The sequence below is a fragment of the Ranitomeya variabilis genome, chromosome 3, assembly GCF_051348905.1.
Source record: "Ranitomeya variabilis isolate aRanVar5 chromosome 3, aRanVar5.hap1, whole genome shotgun sequence".
In the NCBI taxonomy this organism is placed as follows: Eukaryota; Metazoa; Chordata; class Amphibia; order Anura; family Dendrobatidae; genus Ranitomeya; species Ranitomeya variabilis.
Window position 1 is genome coordinate 13,417,763 of NC_135234.1, and position 20,024 is coordinate 13,437,786.

Consider the following 20,024-nt stretch of genomic DNA (forward strand, 5'->3'; position numbering starts at 1 on the left):
TTTTCCCCCACCCCGTGGCCTCTTTTTTTCCCCCACCCCGTGGCCTCTTCCACCCCTCTTTGTCTTCTGATGTTCTGGAGGAGGTAAACCTTCAGTCTGGGCACTTGGTGGAGTTGCGCCTCTTGTCGTTCCGCCATCACGATGTCTTCGGTTCCTCCGGGTCATAAACATTCACAGTTATATATTTCGGCTGCCGCTCTTTCCATGTGTGCACAGGCCCCAGCTCCGCTGCATTGTCTGTTGGAGGCGGCGGTCGTCTGAGTTCATTGCAGGCTCCAGTTGCGTCTTTCCTCTTCTGGTTCTGACCGGCTGCTGTGTATAAGCACAAGCTCCACACACGGCGATCCGATCCCCATTCTCGGTCCTCGGGCCCCTGACATGTAAATCCGCTGCCGGTTCCAGGTATTTAGCGGCAGATTTGCATTGTTGTCTCCAGTAAAATGAAGGTTAAATTATCGCTTTGTTTCTATGCTTTCCAGACCACATTCCACAGATACCACGAGAGACCCACATACCGTACTGCGTGTCCACCGCCGGCGCGGCCACGTCATCATGACTCTTAGTAACATACTGAATTGTGCTAAAGGGTGTAGAATGTGTTTCCTTAAAGGGTTTCTTTGGTTTAAAAAAAAAAAAAAGTCCTTCACCCTTGGCTGCAGATTGATTTAAAAAAAACGTAAAATAATAAGCGCATTACTCACTCTCCCCGGGTCCACTGCTCAGGCTGTGCATTGGTCAGTGACTGCCTAAGTAGATGGCATGAGCCGCTCAGCTCTCCGATTGTCTGCAGCGCTGTCAACAAGACATCAGCACTGCATACGATCAGACGCTGGGAGCTACGGCGGAGTCTCATTGCTGGACCCGGGAAGGGTGAGTAAGGCACGTTTATGTAGCTGGAGCCGTTCATCCCCAGGATTAATCGTTATCTTGTTCCCATATGTTATAATGATTATTGGTAATTATGTAGCTATAGGGTGGATAATGGAGGATGTCGCACCCGAGAGAAGAGATTTAAAGGGGAAGTACAGCCACAAGTCCTCGGGAGAAAGTTGACAGAAGATCCAATTGTGGCCAGACAGCAGACAGGACGGTTATTGACAAGGATTTAGTAGTTTCCGCCATTTGCATTTGCTTTATAGGCGTTCTCCGATATGGACAGTTCCTACTTCTGAGAACAAGGGGATTCCAAGGTGTCCTCCTGCAGGGGTCCCCAACAAGTGGCTGTAATCTGGCAGCATGTGCTCAGTTTCCCTGCAGCGCCCCCACTTGAGAAACGAAGCATTACACAGTGGCCATTCACATTACTTTTGTTTCTCCAGTCTGTACCGCCACATGGTGCTCAGTGTCCTCCCCCAGCTCCTGTACGTTATAGAGCCACATAATACCTCCATCTCCTCCACCACCATCATCTCCTAAAATATCCCTGAAGTATGAGGATGATGCCGCTGTCTGGAATGTGACAGTGTATTCCTGGTCTAATAATGACACGTCCCAGGAATCACCGCTACATGTTCATTATCAGGGAGGAACCGGTTCTGCTTGTAATCAGACGCTCTGGACCGGAGGATTCAGCTGGAAATGCATCTGTCCTGTCACCATCTGGGATTGTCTCTTCGTGTTCCTCCTGTCCCACTCCAGCATAGCCTCCCCGTGTCCCTCTTGTCATTCTCCAGCATAGCCTCCCCGTGTCCCTCTTGTCACCCACCAGCATAGCCTCCCCGTGTCCCTCTTGTCACCCTCCAGTATTGCCTCCCCGTGTCCCTCTTGTCACGCTTTAGCATAGCCTCCCCGTGTCCCTCCTGTCACCCTTCAGCATAGCCTCCCCGTGTCCCTCTTGTCACACTCCAGTTTAGCCTCCCCGTGTCCCTCTTGTCATTCTCCAGCATAGCCTCCCCATGTCCCTCTTGTCATTCTCCAGCATAGCCTCCCCGTGTCCCTCTTGTCATTCTCCAGCATAGCCTCCCCGTGTCCCTCTTGTCACCCACCAGCATAGCCTCCCCGTGTCCCTCCTGTCACTCTCCAGCATAGCCTCCCCGTGTCCCTCCTGTCACTCTCCAGCATAGCCTCCCCGTGTCCCTCCTGTCACTCTCCAGCATAGCCTCCCCGTGTCCCTCCTGTCACTCTCCAGCATAGCCTGCCCGTGTCCCTCCTGTCACTCTCCAGCATAGCCTGCCCGTGTCCCTCCTGTCACTCTCCAGCATAGCCTGCCCGTGTCCCTCCTGTCACTCTCCAGCATAGCCTGCCCGTGTCCCTCCTGTCACTCTCCAGCATAGCCTCCCCGTGTCCCTCCTGTCACTCTCCAGCATAGCCTCCCCGTGTCCCTCCTGTCACTCTCCAGCATAGCCTCCCCGTGTCCCTCCTGTCACTCTCCAGCATAGCCTGCCCGTGTCCCTCCTGTCACTCTCCAGCATAGCCTGCCCGTGTCCCTCCTGTCACTCTCCAGCATAGCCTGCCCGTGTCCCTCCTGTCACTCTCCAGCATAGCCTGCCAGTGTCCCTCCTGTCACTCTACAGCATAGCCTGCCCGTGTCCCTCTTGTCGCCCTCCAGCATAGCCTGCCCGTGTCCCTCCTGTCGCCCTCCAGCATAGCCTGCCCGTGTCCCTCCTGTCACCCTCCAGCATAGCCTGCCCGTGTCCCTCCTGTCACTCTCCAGCATAGCCTGCCCGTGTCCCTCCTGTCACTCTCCAGCATAGCCTGCCCGTGTCCCTCCTGTCACTCTCCAGCATAGCCTGCCAGTGTCCCTCCTGTCACTCTACAGCATAGCCTGCCCGTGTCCCTCTTGTCGCCCTCCAGCATAGCCTGCCCGTGTCCCTCCTGTAACTCTCCAGCATAGCCTGCCCGTGTCCCTCCTGTCACTCTCCAGCATAGCCTGCCCGTGTCCCTCCTGTCACTCTCCAGCATAGCCTGCCCGTGTCCCTCCTGTCACTCTCCAGCATAGCCTGCCAGTGTCCCTCCTGTCACTCTACAGCATAGCCTGCCCGTGTCCCTCTTGTCGCCCTCCAGCATAGCCTGCCCGTGTCCCTCCTGTAACTCTCCAGCATAGCCTTGGACATCTTATGTCATCATTATGATGGTGCAAAAGGGAAAATGAGAGGGGCTCGTCTGTGTGAGTTGTTGTCAGTTGGCCCTGATCTGGGCTGGTGTGGCCCGGGGGCCCCTTTGGTGTGAGCCCAGTATTTATCAGCCACTTGTGTTGTCACAGGCTCTCACCAAGAAGGAGTTCTGGCAGCTGGTGCAGCAGAGTTATGGGACTGACCTGGGCCTGAATAATGAGGAAATGGATTACCTGACTGTGCCGCCAGAGGATAACGCACCGGCCAGGTAAGAGGGCACTCCTCCAATAAGCTCTGCCTTATGTCTGTAATTACATGCCTCTGAGGCTGCACTACTGAAAGATTAATCCTTTCCAATATTTAAATCTAAAATCATGTGACCTTTTGTTCCCCGCCCCTGCTTAAGATAAGCTCCTTCTTATGGTCCCTATCATGAATCTTGGGCCTGTGGGGTGGTAATGGACCTCTCTGGCTCCGTGGTGACGCGGGCTGCTCACCAGGGTTGGGAGGGAGCCGCACACAGGTGTAATTAAGAGGACAGCTATAATTATCAGTAATTAGACCAGGAATGAACGTCATATCGTCCGCCTGTCTGCATCACTCGTCTTCTGTCCTGTAGGGCTCCAGCGAAGCCGGCCGCAGAAGACTTCGGAGAGAAGATTGAAAAGACCTCTAAGAGCGGATCTCTCACCAGAGATGTCATATCCCAGACTGAGACCGATTCACTGAACCTGCTGCAGATGGTGAGACGCCTGTGGGTAGCGGGCGGGGAGCGCCGTCTGGGCGCACGGCCATGTTTCTGAGCACAGGGCTCCAGTACTGAGGGTTGGGTTGTCTGTACTTCAGGGAGGATTGCAGAACTCCTGTGGGATTATGATTGGCTTCATGGGATGCTGAGGGTAGTGCTATTAGTAATGGAGTTTGTTAGACATGGTGGGGCCGTAAGGGGGCTGGCCCGCATGGTGGGGCTGCAAGGGGGCTGGCCCGCATGGTGGGGCCGCAAGGGGGCTGGCCCGCATGGTGGAGCCCAATAGTATGCATGACCCTTCAATCCTGCAAATGATGCTCCGGATCATCATTAGTCTGTGGGGCTCTCCACTATTGATTGACCCTCCGATTATTTTAGATAACGGGCCAGACCCCGTCCGAAGAGGGTCTGGGGGAGAAGGCGGTTGGGAGAAGCCCCCTCCTGAGCTCAACCAGGAAGAGCAGCCTCCGGAGCCACATCGGGACGCCCGCCCTGGCCCTGGACCTCAATGGAAATGAAAACCAGCAGGCGGACAGGGCTACTGGCTCCGACTCCTCTGGGGAAGGTACGGGGCGGGGGGCGGCCGCTCTTGACATGGGGTCATTTTCTTACAGGATATCCCACCTCGATAACGATACTGGGCTGTAAGAGGGCACTGTGTGATGTATGGGGCCACCGATCCCCGGCCCTCCAGATTCAGCAGAAACAAGGGTCAGTGCCCTTAACAGGACTCCTGATTAACTCTTTCTCCTCCTCCAGATGAGCGTCTTCAGGAGGAGCAGGTGGAGGGCAGATTATACATCAACCGCGTCTTCCACATCAGCGCGGAGCGAATGTTCCAGCTTCTCTTCACACCATCGCGCTTCATGCAGAAGTTCTACTCTTCCCGGAAGGTGTTTGGTGAGTGCCGGTGCCAAACATCAGTGCGGCCCTCCGCTGGTCAGGAGCGCCGTCATCAATGTCCGCACCTAGCGCGCAGGATGTAGGTGTTGATGGTGATTTCCTTACTGTTCCTGTGTAATCCCGCATCCGTCATTCAGATCTGGAGTCGACCCCCTGGCAGCACGACGGCAGCGGCCATCAGACGAGGACACAGACCTACACCATCACCATCAATAACCCGTTGATTGGGAAGTTCACGTCTGCTACAGACAAACAGGTACTCGCTTGTGCCGCCCGCGCTGCTTGCAGGGAGAACTGGAGGGTGGCATACAGGGGGCATTATTTCATGGCTAGGGGGGTCACAATAATTCCCAGCGGCGCCATTGGTTTATATCATTCACTGACAGCAAGCAGAGATCTTGATGAACTGGAAGATGCAAGTGTATTAGAGTTTAATGTAATGGTTGAGCCCCTTTAAGACGCAGCGGGGGTCTGGACGGGGAGCTGTAGAGAGGCAGATAAATCTCCTGATGGTCGTCTCTGGGTAATAATAGACCGCGCATTACACCCTACCAACCAAAGAAAAAAACAGCCAGAAGTCCAAATATATATAAATGTACAAAAAAAACTTTATTCTTAATAATGACAGATAAAAACATAACAGAAGGAAGTAATCCCCGTGCTACCCATGGCATGCACCTGTAGAGGGCAGGGGATAGGTGCCTCTAGTATAAATAGGTCCGCTCACTAACCATAAGGAAAAGCCAATAATCGTGTAGGACTAGTAAAAAGTAACTGCGTGTAAAGAGCAATGCAGTCTACAATTTAGCAGCAGCCGCAGCGGCGCCCACACACAGTGCACAGTATACATACCGGTTAATGCAGGAGTATATCTAATGCGAACGGGCACCTCACCCCTGTCCACCCCCTGCAGAGCCCACACTCAGCACATTAGTCACGGTGGAGAATGGAGGCCGGCGCCGCTGCGCTGCAGACCGGGACCTTAGAAACGCCCAGCGGCGGTCCGGCTCCTCTACAGGGTCCTAAATGCCCCACCATCAGCATACTGCGGGCAATGTATGGGTTACATGTGCGGCCACCCATGATGCCAGATGTCTGTAGCTGCCGCCCGCCCGCTCCCTCCATCATGTGGCTAATCCCTTGGGGTGGGGGAAAGGCAGCACAGAGTATTTCAGGACACAAGCACGGCTCCTGAGGAAGGTCACAGTCTGGCAGGGGAGGAGCAGGGTAACGTTCTTCTGTGGAAGATGAAGTTTTACCCATTTCAGACCCTGCATAAAGAGAGTCAGGAGGGCCAGTACTACTCTGTGGAGACGGAGGTGTTCACACACGACGTCCCGTACCACGACTACTTCTACACTGTGAACAAGTACTGCATCTCCCGAGCCTCCAAGCACAAGTGCAGACTGCGGTAAGCACCAGGGGGTCCCATAAATACTAATACGGTGATATGCTAGATCCTCAGGGGCGGGTACTTGAGATAAATGGCCTGCTCTGATTGGTCCTGATGTGTCTCCAGTGTGTGCACAGATGTGAAGTACAAGAAGCAGCCGTGGGGTCTCATCAAGACCTTCATCGAGAGGAACTCGTGGGGCGGCCTGGAGGATTACTTCAAACAGTTAGGTGAGACCACAAATAACACAGTGCAGAGTACAGAAATCTGCAGTCCTATGTAACACCACAGATGACACAGTGCAGAGTACAGAAATCTGCAGTCCTATGTAACACCACAGATAACCCAGTGCAGCGTACATATATCTGCAGTCCTATGTAACATCACAGATAACCCAGTGCAGCATACATATATCTGCAGTCCTATGTAACATCACAGATAACCCAGTGCAGCGTACATGTATCTGCAGTCCTGTGTAACATCACAGATAACCCAGTGCAGCGTACATATATCTGCAGTCCTATGTAACACCACAGATAACCCAGTGCAGCGTACATGTATCTGCAGTCCTGTGTAACACCACAGATAACCCAGTGCAGCGTACATGTATCTGCAGTCCTGTGTAACACCACAGATAACCAAGTGCAGCGTACATATATCTGCAGTCCTGTGTAACACCACAGATAACCCAGTGCAGCGTACATGTATCTGCAGTCCTGTGTAACACCACAGATAACCCAGTGCAGCGTACATGTATCTGCAGTCCTGTGTAACACCACAGATAACCAAGTGCAGCGTACATATATCTGCAGTCCTGTGTAACACCACAGATAACCCAGTGCAGCGTACATGTATCTGCAGTCCTATGTAACACCACAGATAACAAAGTACAGATATCTGCAGTCCTATGTAACACCACAGATGACGCAGTGCAGAGTACAGATATCTGCAGTCCTATGTAACACCACAGATAACAATGAAGTAGATATATGCAGTCCTATGTAACTCCACAGAAAAGGGTGCAGAGTAGAGATATCTGCAGTCCTATGTAAGCCAAAAGATCAAACACAATGCAGAGAACAGATAATGTTCTGCAGTCCTATGTAACACCCCAGATATAACATGCTCTGTATATACTTTCTGCAGAGTTGGATTTGGTGGAGGAGGAATCTTTGGGCTCCAAGTTGCAGGAAAGCACGAAAGCTTCTAGTATTAGAAGAAGGCGACGTCCGCACAGCCGCAGCCCCGCAGATCACCTGACCAAACATGGCCCCCAGCTGGATTCTGGGAGCACGAGATTTGGAGCGGAGCCGGTGCACACAGGTGACTTCTGCAGCTCGGGCCCCAGATTTATCACCACTTATTATTTTTTTGGTCTCTATGAAGAGACATTTCCCAGATGTAGCAGAGCTGAATGTGTGATTGAACGCTAAGGTGGAGTATGGATGACGGGCACATCCCTGGAGACTGGAGTTTTGCCGAATGACAGACTCGGCTCTGCTACATGTGTATACATGATGGACTCTGCAGAGGATGACGGCCTGATATCCATCTTGGATTTACTAGTGAACCACGGAGAAAGCACACAGGCAGTGTGGCACTATATATACCATCAGCAAAGGTTGGAGTGGGCGCCGCGTATAACAGGCAGTCAGGGTGGGTGCAACAGGCAGTCGTCAGAGTAGGCCCTGCGTAGAAGAGGCAGTCGGGGTAGGCCCTGCATAGAAGAGGCAGTCGGGGTGGGCGCAGAGTAGAAGAGGCAGTCGGGGTGGGCCCTGCGTAGAGCGGGCAGTCGGGGTAGGCCCTGCATAGAAGAGGCAGTCGGGGTGGGCCCTGCGTAGAGCGGGCAGTCGGGGTGGGCCCTGCGTAGAGCGGGCAGTCGGGGTGGGCCCTGCGTAGAGCGGGCAGTCGGGGTGGGCCCTGCGTAGAGCGGGCAGTCGGGGTGGGCCCTGCGTAGAGCGGGCAGTCGGGGTGGGCCCTGCGTAGAACGGGCAGTCGGGGTGGGCCCTGCGTAGAACGGGCAGTCGGGGTGGGCCCTGCGTAGAGCAGGCAGTCGGGGTGGGCGCCGCGTAGAGCAGACAGTCGGAGTGGGCCCTGCGTAGAACAGGCAGTCGGGGTGGGCGCCGCGTAGAGCAGGCAGTCGGGGTGGGTGCCGCGTAGAGCAGGCAGTCGGGGTGGGCCCTGCGTAGAGCAGGCAGTCGGGGTGGTCCCTGCGTAGAGCAGGCAGTCGGGGTGGGTGCAGCGTAGAGCAGGCAGTCGGGGTGGTCCCTGCGTAGAGCAGGCAGTCGGGGTGGGTGCAGCGTAGAGCAGGCAGTCGGGGTGGGTGCAGCGTAGAGCAGGCAGTCGGAGTGGGTGCAGCGTAGAGCAGGCAGTCGGGGTGGGTGCAGCGTAGAGCAGGCAGTCGGGGTGGGCCCTGCGTAGAGCAGGCAGTCGGGGTGGGCGCCGCGTAGAGCAGGCAGTCGGAGTGGGCCCTGCGTAGAACAGGCAGTCGGGGTGGGTGCCGCGTAGAGCAGGCAGTCGGGGTGGGTGCCGCGTAGAGCAGGCAGTCGGGGTGGGTGCCGCGTAGAGCAGGCAGTCGGGGTGGGCCCTGCGTAGAGCAGGCAGTCGGGGTGGTCCCTGCGTAGAGCAGGCAGTCGGGGTGGGTGCAGCGTAGAGCAGGCAGTCGGGGTGGTCCCTGCGTAGAGCAGGCAGTCGGGGTGGTCCCTGCGTAGAGCAGGCAGTCGGGGTGGTCCCTGCGTAGAGCAGGCAGTCGGGGTGGGCGCCGCGTAGAGCAGACAGTCGGAGTGGGCCCTGCGTAGAACAGGCAGTCGGGGTGGGCGCCGCGTAGAGCAGGCAGTCGGGGTGGGTGCCGCGTAGAGCAGGCAGTCGGGGTGGTCCCTGCGTAGAGCAGGCAGTCGGGGTGGTCCCTGCGTAGAGCAGGCAGTCGGGGTGGGTGCAGCGTAGAGCAGGCAGTCGGGGTGGGTGCAGCGTAGAGCAGGCAGTCGGAGTGGGTGCAGCGTAGAGCAGGCAGTCGGGGTGGGTGCAGCGTAGAGCAGGCAGTCGGGGTGGTCCCTGCGTAGAGCAGGCAGTCGGGGTGGGCGCCGCGTAGAGCAGGCAGTCGGAGTGGGCCCTGCGTAGAACAGGCAGTCGGGGTGGGTGCCGCGTAGAGCAGGCAGTCGGGGTGGGTGCCGCGTAGAGCAGGCAGTCGGGGTGGGTGCCGCGTAGAGCAGGCAGTCGGGGTGGGCCCTGCGTAGAGCAGGCAGTCGGGGTGGATGCAGCGTAGAGCAGGCAGTCGGGGTGGTCCCTGCGTAGAGCAGGCAGTCGGGGTGGTCCCTGCGTAGAGCAGGCAGTCGGGGTGGTCCCTGCGTAGAGCAGGCAGTCGGGGTGGTCCCCGCGTAGAGCAGGCAGTCGGGGTGGTCCCCGCGTAGAGCAGGCAGTCGGGGTGGGCCGCGCTGTATAGTAGGGGTGGGCACTGTATATACCCTGAGGTTGGTGGGGTCCTTTATATATCTGGATCCCGCGTAGTGACTGACGCCCGGCAGCTCTTTACCCCGTTTGGCGTCTGACACATAAATTATTAAAAACTTTTTTTTTTCCCCGTAGTAAGAAACAGAGACGTCGGCCGGAGGAACTCCATCACCATCATAGTGATGAGCATCTTGTGAGTACAGGGACTGATTCAAGTAGTGTGTGACGCTGGGCGCAGTGGGGGGCTCGTATACCCGCGTGTACCCTCTGTGCTTATGCTGGGGTGCGATGCCATATTAGGGGCCACGTTATACACATCCTTACAAAGTACAAAGAAAGTAACATCCTAGAAAAAAAAAGCCAAATAATAACAAGATAACAAACCTTATTAAATGCGATTATACAGATCAAACAAGACAAAGGTCAGAAAACACCTGAATCGCAGAGTCCTGCAGCTTATAGGGTGCCCCCCCCAGCATTATGTGACCGCAAAATCCAAAGACAGGTCGCCTGTGCAATGTGCACCCGAGGCTCAGTAGAGATCTCTATGGCGGGACACAATTGCAGTGATAGAGCGCGCTCAGTAGAGATCTCTATGCCGGGATACAATTGCAGTGATTGAGCGCGCTCAGTAGAGATCTCTATGGCGGGACACAATTGCAGTGATTGAGCGCGCTCAGTAGAGATCTCTATGGCGGGACACAATTGCAGTGATAGAGCGCGCTCAGTAGAGATCTCTATGGCGGGATACAATTGCAGTGATTGAGCGCGCTCAGTAGAGATCTCTATGGCGGGACACAATTGCAGTGATTGAGCGCGCTCAGTAGAGATCTCTATGGCGCGACACAATTGCAGTGATTGAGCGCGCTCAGTAGAGATCTCTATGGCGGGACACAATTGCAGTGATAGAGCGCGCTCAGTAGAGATCTCTATGGCAGGACACAATTGCAGTGATAGAGCGCGCTCAGTAGAGATCTCTATGGCAGGACACAATTGCAGTGATTGAGCGCGCTCAGTAGAGATCTCTATGGCGCGACACAATTGCAGTGATAGAGCGCGCTCAGTAGAGATCTCTATGGCGGGATACAATTGCAGTGATAGAGCGCGCTCCGTTTGAAAGTGTTTGAAATTGTTTCTCACTATTGAGAACAGACTAATGATAATGTGGAGAAGAGCAACACAAGCCGCGCACACGTCCTATCACCAGCACCAAGCCACGCACACGAGCTATCAGCAGCAGCACATCCGGAAATAAGGGAAGATAACAAGCAGATAAGGAGAGTGTATATTATACATTGCAGTCCATAGGTAATGTATGTACACAGTGACTGCACCAGCAGAATAGTGAGTGCAGCTCTGGAGTATAATACAGGATGTAACTCAGGATCAGTAATGTAATGTATGTACACAGTGACTGCACCAGCAGAATAGTGAGTGCAGCTCTGGAGTATAATACAGGATGTAACTCAGGATCAGTAATGTAATGTATGTACACAGTGACTGCACCAGCAGAATAGTGAGTGCAGCTCTGGGGTATAATGCAGGATGTAACTCAGGATCAGTAATGTAATGTATGTACACAGTGACTGCACCAGCAGAATAGTGAGTGCAGCTCTGGAGTATAATACAGGATGTAACTCAGGATCAGTAATGTAATGTATGTACACAGTGACTGCACCAGCAGAATAGTGAGTGCAGCTCTGGGGTATAATACAGGATGTAACTCAGGATCAGTAATGTAATGTATGTACACAGTGACTGCACCAGCAGAATAGTGAGTGCAGCTCTGGGGTATAATACAGGATATAACTCAGGATCAGTAATGTAATGTATGTACACAGTGACTGCACCAGCAGAATAGTGAGTGCAGCTCTGGAGTATAATACAGGATGTAACTCAGGATCAGTAATGTAATGTATGTATACAGTGACTGCACCAGCAGAATAGTGAGTGCAGCTCTGGAGTATAATACAGGATGTAACTCAGGATCAGTAATGTAATGTATGTACACAGTGACTGCACCAGCAGAATAGTGAGTGCAGCTCTGGGGTATAATACAGGATGTAACTCAGGATCAGTAATGTAATGTATGTACACAGTGACTGCACCAGCAGAATAGTGAGTGCAGCTCTGGGGTATAATACAGGATGTAACTCAGGATCAGTAATGTAATGTATGTACACAGTGACTGCACCAGCAGAATAGTGAGTGCAGCTCTGGGGTATAATACAGGATGTAACTCAGGATTAGTAATGTAATGTATGTACACAGTGACTGCACCAGCAGAATAGTGAGTGCAGCTCTGGAATATAATGGAGGATGTAACTCAGGATCAGTACAGGGTCAGTAGTGTACAGGGTGCACATACTTTCTTCTAGTCTGTATGAGGCTGCGGGGCTGTATCAGTAATGTAGTATTGTAGGGGGGTCTCCTTGGATGCCGGAGTTGCTCACGTTGCGGGGTCCCGGCCTCTTAGCACTGTCTTCTCTGTAATACCCCTCTCCCTTTTCACCTCCTGTAACGTTTCTCCTTCCACAGTCTCGTCCTCCTTGTTCTGCTAAACATCACTCTGTTCATCAAGTTGTCCAAGATCGAGCAGGCCGCGCAGTCCTTCTACCACGTCCACGTCCAGCAGGAGAAGTTGACCAAGTGAGTAGATGCCCAGAGTGACTTGTTATCGCACAGACGACTGCGTCTCATAATCCCCCCGCCATCCTCTAAATCTGGCATGGAACGGGCAGCCACCTGCCTTCCTGATTGGAGTGGGGGTCTCTACCCTGCGGACCCCCGTTTCCCTGCTGTCAGTTCCCTGTGGTCAAGGTCACCCTGATGAATGGCGATTTGACAGCATCGTGGGAGACGATGTCCTGATCAGGGGGTCCAGGCTACTGTAAGGTCTGCAGAGATGTGGGGTCCTGAGTGTGACCATTATCTGGTTGGAGTGATGGACGCCACCCCTGCTGCCAGTCTGTAAGGCGCTGCTCCAGTCCCTCCATATTATGTGACCTGTGTCCTGTTCTCCAGGTTACACCCCAGTGCGGGCGCCCAAGGAGAAGACGCCCCCCGCAGGAAAGGGCCGGGAGTTGCGCTGAAAGGCGTCCTGAAGGACTCTATCACTACCCTGGAGCAGGTACCCGCACCGTGCGTCCATTCACTGACAGCAAGCACCTCGTAAACGGCGAGAATCTTATCAGAGGAGTCTAGTGGTGGCCTGTACCGAGGGGTCGGGGTCCGGCAGGGACGGGGGTCCGTTGGGAAGCTCTATTTGTCTCAGGTCATCTAATCGCCACCATTTCACTCTCCTCTTCAGCTGAAGAGCTCCCTCCTCATCCTCCAGAAGAGCTTCGACCTCCTCAACAAGTCCAAGGAAGAAGAGGATTCTGGGAGTTAGCAAGATGCAATATGGCCGCTTAAAGGGGCGCGGTGACTGCTGGTTGCCCGTCATCCTCTTCCCCCAGCGAGGACCGTCCGGCAGTTTACAGCCCTCCATTCTTCTCCGAAGCTGCTAGATTTTTAGGATTGTCCAGGATTAGTAAAGATGGACGCTTTCCGGCAGAAACGGCTCCACATCTGTCCACAGAGCTGCAGTACCGGTCACCGCCTCATAAAGGGGTGGCGCTGCTTCTGGGAGATTGCAACTATGTGTTTCTAATCCTGGAAAACTTCTGTAAATATATTTATAGTGATTTTTTTTTTTTTTTTTGTACGATCTGATGATTTCTCAGGTTTTAGTCTAATTCTTCCCCTTCTTCCACATGGTGGAAGTGTCCCGACCTTTGATGATGGGGGGCGCTCTCTGCCCCCGCTCAGGGCTCAGGGCTGTGCACCTTGTCTGTATACGACCTTTTTATGTGTGTAAATACGATGTGTGACGTTTACGAAGAGACTATTTAAATTAAAGGAAATGTTTTCTACTTCGAGTCTCAGTCTGAGCGAACGATTACAAGGGGACCCCCGGCAGATGAACCCATCCCCCATCTTATGCGGTAACGGCAGAATAGTGAATGCAGCTCTGGACGGGATCGGATAATAACACACGATGAAGCCACTGAATAGTGAATGCAGCTCCGGAGAATAATGCATGATATAGTTTTGTTTTTTTTTTGTCACATCCAGAGCTGCATTTCCCAGTTCTGCGGTTTCATCCTGATTTATACTCCTGACACATCCAGAGCTGCATTCATTATTTTTCTTATTTGGTACTCCAATTGCATCCAAAGCTGCACTCACAATTTAGCCGTTGCTGCATTTACCATCCTTCTCTTACATTGTCCAATACACCAGTCATCAAGAGCTGTATTCACTATTCAGCTTTTACATTATGCTTTATACTCCAGTCCCGTCCAAAGTTGGCATTTACTAACATGTTCTTCCGTTACATCCTATACACTAGTAGCTTCCAGAGCTGCAATCACTATGCTTACTTCTTGTACTACTCCTCCTTCACATCCAGAGCTGCATTTACAATTCTTTATTTTAATGATGCACTAGTTACATCCAATATCTGATTGGGTGCGGTGGGTCTCCGTGGTTAGGTTTGTACTGGACCCTCTGCGGACAACATGGAGAAAGAACTACACACAGCCGCTGTGCAAAAGTTTTAGGTAGCTGCAGGAAAAAACTGATGCAGAGTGTCTAGAGGTCTAATTGTGAAATCTGTTACGTTCTCATTCACATTGAAGCATGGATCAGGAGGAGCCCAATTTAGCTCCATGCCCTCCAGATAGCCCTTCACTGCAAACCCCTCTGCAAACAGGTAATTAAAGTTGGTCATCTGATAGATCACAGACACCATTCCATTCCTCCACTTTGAGAAGAATGAGGTAGATGACAGATTTATGGTCCTTGCCTGCCTGTGTCGCAGAACTGGAAGGCAAACAACTTTAAGCTGCTTTGTAAGTTATGAATATTGAGGTTTTTATGAACAGCACAGACATGACCGGAAATATGACTCTGATATCTGAGTCGTTGGGATTGTAACACATTGTCTTGCATCACTGGACAATGGCGGCAGCAGCTCCCAAATGAATACTGGTCAAATGGATGATGCTATCCATGCCACGTCTTCTGTCTATAGAAAGTTGATATTGTGATAGGAAGAGTGACCATAATATCTTCCACCAGGGACCTCCATGGGCGAAGATATCATAGAAGTTTGGAATCCCTAATTTCTGTCTCATGTGGTCTTGGACAGACAGGATGTGAGATCAGGGTTCCGGATCATCACTTCCAGGATTCATCGCTCTTCTTTACGCCGAAAATCATTCTTCTTTTACTCAGTGCTGTACATCCACGTCCAATGCACATCTGTCAAGTCGTCAGCTCCTGGTCTGTGACTGTAGCACCCGGGTGGGTATACCTTGCATATAACGGTATATGCATCTTCAGTTACTTGCTGCGCTTTTGCAGATGATCGGGTTATGCAGGCGAGGTCCAGTGTGATGACATTACTATATGGAGGCACAGAGGGGGAATTATTACTATCTGGAGGCACACAGGGGGAACTATTACTATATGGAGGCACAGAAGGGGCACTATTACTATCTGGGGGCACACAGGGGGCACTATTACTATCTGGGGGCACACAGGGGGCACTATTACTATATGGAGGCACAGAAGGGGCACTATTACTATCTGGAGGCACAGAGGGGGCACTATTACTATCTGGAGGCACAGAGGGGGCACTATTACTATATGGAGCTATAGAGGGGTCACTATTACTATCTGGAGGTACAGAGGGGGCACTATTACTATATGGAGGCACAGAGGGGGCACTATTACTATCTGGAGGCACAAAAGGGGCACTATTACTATATGGAGGCACAGAGGGGGCACTATTACTATCTGGAGGTACAGAGGCGGCACTATTACTATCTGGAGGTACAGATGGGGCACTTACTATATGGAGGCTAAGAGGGGTCACTATTACTATCTGGAGGCTCAGAGGGGGCACTATTACTATCTGGAGGCTCAGAGGGGGGCACTATTACTATCTGGAGGCTCAGAGGGGGCACTATTACTATATGGAGGTATAGAGGGGGCACTATTACTATATGGAGGCTCAGATGGGGCATTATTACTATATAGAAGCACAGAGGGAGCATAATAGGGGCACTATTGCTGGGGCACTACAGATGGCACCAGGTGGCATTATTCAGCCACTGTATTGATCATTTTGAGATGCGCATTTCTATCTGTACAGATTGTGGTACAGCTAGGTCAAATCTGTATTTTCTGGGAAAGCTCATGAGTTTCGGGGCGCTCTATCCCGACTTCTGAACCCCAGGACTGGCCTGGGCATTAGGCAGCAATGCCAAGGTAAATGTCACTGCCCGGCTTTTTCATTTATTAATTGCGTCTTCAATAACCCGGACTCTGCAGTCTCTTGTGCCTGTTAGCTGCACGCCGTCTCCGAGCAGTGATGGCGCCGGTATTGGGGTACTGCACCTTCCGAGGGAGGTATTAAGGCTTCAGGACCCAGAGAACCAAAAACCAGGAGAGCGCAATGTGCCCGGGAATACTTCCCTTTGCCTTCTCTTTTCTGGCTGTAGGGTGGGTTATAATGAGCCAGAGGTGGTGGAACTGGAGATGATGGACAGGAGACGTGTCAGGAATATGGAGAAGTATGGTCTATATCTGAGGCCCGCGGGCCACATCCGGCCCTCTCATTGTTCCTATCCAGGCCCCGGACTGGGAAACCGTGACATCTCGCACCACACGGCCATTATCTCAGTGTCACTGGTATCTGAATCCTCAGGACGCAGATAACATTGTTTACTAAGGGTGAAATATGCAGCCGATGTAATGACGTCATTAGATTGCGCTCTTCCAGTCATTACTTGGGGGAATAGACAGTGAGGACATCATACCGTGTGAGGGGACTGTGGGGGCAATTTATGTGGGAGGAATATTTGGGACATCATATTGAGTGGGGAACATCATACTGTAGGGAAGAACTGTGGGGGACATCATGCTGTGTGAGGGGACAATGGGAAACATCATATTGAGTGGGGGGACATCATGCTGTGTGGGAGGAATATTGGGGACATAATATTGAGTGGGGGATATCATACTGTATGGAGGAACTGTGGGGGACATCATGTGTGGGGAGAATATGGGAGACATATTGAGTGAGGGGACATTATACTGTATGGAGCGACTGTGGGGACATCATGCTGTGTAGGGGACTATAGGGTCATACCTTTTGGGGTCAGTGGGGGATGTCATACTGTGTGGGGGTAATACTTTTTGGGGTCGCGGGGTATGTCATACTGTGTGGGGGTCATACCTTTTGGGGTCAGTGGGAGAAGTCATACTGTGTGGGGGTCATACCTTTTGGGGTCAGTGGGGGATGTCATACTGTGTGGGGGTCGTACTTTGTGGGGTCGGTGGGGGATGTCATACTGTGTGGGGGTCATACTTTTTGGGGTCGGTGGGGGATGTCATATTGTGTGGTGGTCATACCTTTTGGGGTCAGTGGGGGATGTCATACCATGTGGGGGTCATACCTTTTGGGGTCAGTGGGGGATGTCATACTTTGTGGGGGTAATACTTTTTGGGGTCGGTGGGGGATGTCATACTGTGTGGGGGTCATACTTTTTGGGGTCAGTGGGGGATGTCATACTGTGTGGCGGTCATACCTTTTGGGGTCAGTGGGGGATGTCATACTGTGTGGGGATAATACTTTTTGGGGTCGGTGGGGGATGTCATACTGTGGGGGTAATACTTTTTGGGGTCGCGGGGTATGTCGTACTGTGTGGGGGTCATACTTTTTGGGGTCGGTGGGGGATGTCATACTGTGGGGGTCATACTTTTGGGGGTCAGTGGGGGATGTCATACTGTGTGGGGGTAATACGCTTTGGGGTCAGTGGGGGATGTCATACAGTGTGGGGGTCATACCTTTTGGTTTCAGTGGGGGATGTCATACTGTGTGGGGGTCATACTTTTTGGGGTCAGTGGGGGATGTCATACTGTGTGGCGGTCATACCTTTTGGGGTCAGTGGGGGATGTCATACTGTGTGGCGGTCATACCTTTTGGTTTCAGTGGGGGATGTCATACTGCTTGGGGATCATACCTTTTGGGGTCAGTGGGGACATCGCACTGTGTTGGCAGCTGGTACAAGGGCTGAATAACAGGAGCAGGAGGATTTATTACAAGCAGTAAATTCTCTGGTTTTGATTCTCGGCTACAGATAAGATTACCGCTCACAATCAGCGCAGTGAGTCACAGACTTAGTTCTGCTCAATATTAAGTGATAAAGTTACTATTCAGCAGAATTAGGGTTGCCCTGTTGGCGGTCTGGTTTGGGGGTCTTCATTAGCTTGGTGGGTCTGACGGCTTTTGTATTCGGGGTCTCTGATCTGAGGTCTGCACTTATTTCCGGTGGTTTGTATTTCGGGGCACTGATCTTGGGTTCACCTTCATTTCAGAGAGGATCTGTATTTCTTTTTGGATGTGGGTCTACTTGTGCTTCCAGACCCTTTTGTTGGGGTGGAGCATATGGTACAATATATTTTGTGCCCTTTGCCCTATACGCGGCCCCCAGGCTGCGTCACTTTATAAGGACTTTTCCTGATAGTAATCACATTCAGCAGAACCGTGAATGCAGCTCTGGATGTTACTTGAGACTTTTGTGTTCCTAATGATGTCTGTATTGGAGCAGGTTCTGCCTCCTCATCTAGCGAGCGATCCAGAGAAATGGTCGACCGCAGCAAAACCTTCCCCTAATGTGACCCAGGGAAGTTGGCGGCGGTTCTACTGATTGGAGCAATCAATGATCCCCCTCCCCCGCAGATAATGGAGGCGGATGAGCTGGGAAATGGGCATCTATTGATCTCCATTAGGAACATAATGATATACTCCTGTCCATCCTCAACTCACAGGAGGGTCTGGGGGGACATAGAATCTATTTATTGGGGGGGAAGGCGGTGTGTCCGTGCTGAGTTAACCCCTCACTGGCTGGGATGGAGATGGGTAACAAATAGTGATGAGCGAATATACTCGTTACTCGAGATTTCCCGAGCACGCTCTGGTGACCTCCGAGTATTTTTTAGTGCTCGGAGATTTAGTTTTCATTGCCTCAGCTGAATGATTTACATCTGTTAGCCAGCATAAGTACATGTGGGGATTCCCTAGCAACCAGGCAACCCCCACATGTACTCAGGCTGGCTAACAGATGTAAATCATTCAGCTGCTGCAATGAAAACTAAATCTCTGAGCACTAACAAATACTCAGAGGACCCCCGAGCGTGCTCTGGAAAACCCGAGCAACAAGTATATTCACTCATCACTAGTAACAAACTATAGGAGTCTTTTGGCTACAATGACCCTAATAGGAGAGGACGAGTCACCATCCTCCACACCTGAGCTCAGGCTCCCCGACAGCAGGGTATATTATCAGGTGTATATAATGGGCTCTATATTAGTGGGGGGTGTATATAATGGGCTCATTAGTGGGGGTGTATATAATGGGCTCTATATTAGTGGGGGGTGTATATAATGGGCTCTATATTAGTGGGGGGTGTATATAATGGGCTCATTAGTGGGGGTGTATATAATGGGCTCTATTATTAGTGGGGGTGTATATAATGGGCTCTATATTAGTGGGGGTGTATATAATGGGCTCTATATTAGTGGGGGGTGTATATAATGGGCTCATTAGTGGGGGTGTATATAATGGGCTCTATATTAGTGGGGGTGTATATAACGGGCTCTATATTAGTGGGGGTGTATATAACGGGCTCTATATTAGTGGGGGGTGTATATAATGGGCTCTATATTAGTGGGGGTGTATATAATGGGCTCTATATTAGTGGGGGGTGTATATAATGGGCTCATTAGTGGGGGTGTATATAATGGGCTCTATTATTAGTGGGGGTGTATATAATGGGCTCTATATTAGTGGGGGTGTATATAATGGGCTCTATATTAGTGGGGGGTGTATATAATGGGCTCATTAGTGGGGGTGTATATAATGGGCTCTATATTAGTGGGGGTGTATATAACGGGCTCTATATTAGTGGGGGTGTATATAACGGGCTCTATATTAGTGGGGGGTGTATATAATGGGCTCTATATTAGTGGGGGTGTATATAATGGGCTCTATATTAGTGAGGGGTGTATATAATGGGCTCTATATTAGTGGGGGGTGTATATAATGGGCTCTATATTAGTGGGGGGTGTATATAATGGGCTCATTAGTGGGGGTGTATATAATGGGCTCTATATTAGTGGGGGTGTATATAACGGGCTCTATATTAGTGGGGGGTGTATATAATGGGCTCATTAGTGGGGGTGTATATAACGGGCTCTATATTAGTGGGGGGTGTATATAATGGGCTCTATATTAGTGGGGGTGTATATAATGGGCTCTATATTAGTGGGGGGTGTATATAATGGGCTCTATATTAGTGGGGGGTGTATATAATGGGCTCTATATTAGTGGGGGGTGTATATAATGGGCTCTATATTAGTGGGGGG

The 20,024-nt window shown here is 51.8% G+C and overlaps 1 protein-coding gene across 3 annotated transcripts in view; it reads left to right on the top strand.

The window, feature by feature from the left end:
• Positions 1-13,458, top strand: part of GRAMD1C (GRAM domain containing 1C) — a 159,655-nt gene extending 146,197 nt beyond the window's left edge. For all 3 annotated transcript variants that reach the window (XM_077293690.1, XM_077293692.1, XM_077293691.1), the window contains 12 exons: positions 3,203-3,321; positions 3,673-3,796; positions 4,180-4,366; positions 4,561-4,701; positions 4,842-4,960; positions 5,973-6,115; positions 6,224-6,327; positions 7,244-7,420; positions 9,680-9,737; positions 12,083-12,193; positions 12,569-12,674; positions 12,855-13,458. In XM_077293690.1, the coding sequence (XP_077149805.1) occupies positions 3,203-3,321; positions 3,673-3,796; positions 4,180-4,366; positions 4,561-4,701; positions 4,842-4,960; positions 5,973-6,115; positions 6,224-6,327; positions 7,244-7,420; positions 9,680-9,737; positions 12,083-12,193; positions 12,569-12,674; positions 12,855-12,935 (1,470 nt within the window). In that variant the 3' untranslated portion in view covers positions 12,936-13,458. The remainder of the gene's footprint in view (positions 1-3,202; positions 3,322-3,672; positions 3,797-4,179; positions 4,367-4,560; positions 4,702-4,841; positions 4,961-5,972; positions 6,116-6,223; positions 6,328-7,243; positions 7,421-9,679; positions 9,738-12,082; positions 12,194-12,568; positions 12,675-12,854) is intronic.
• Positions 13,459-20,024: the final 6,566 nt, after the last annotated feature.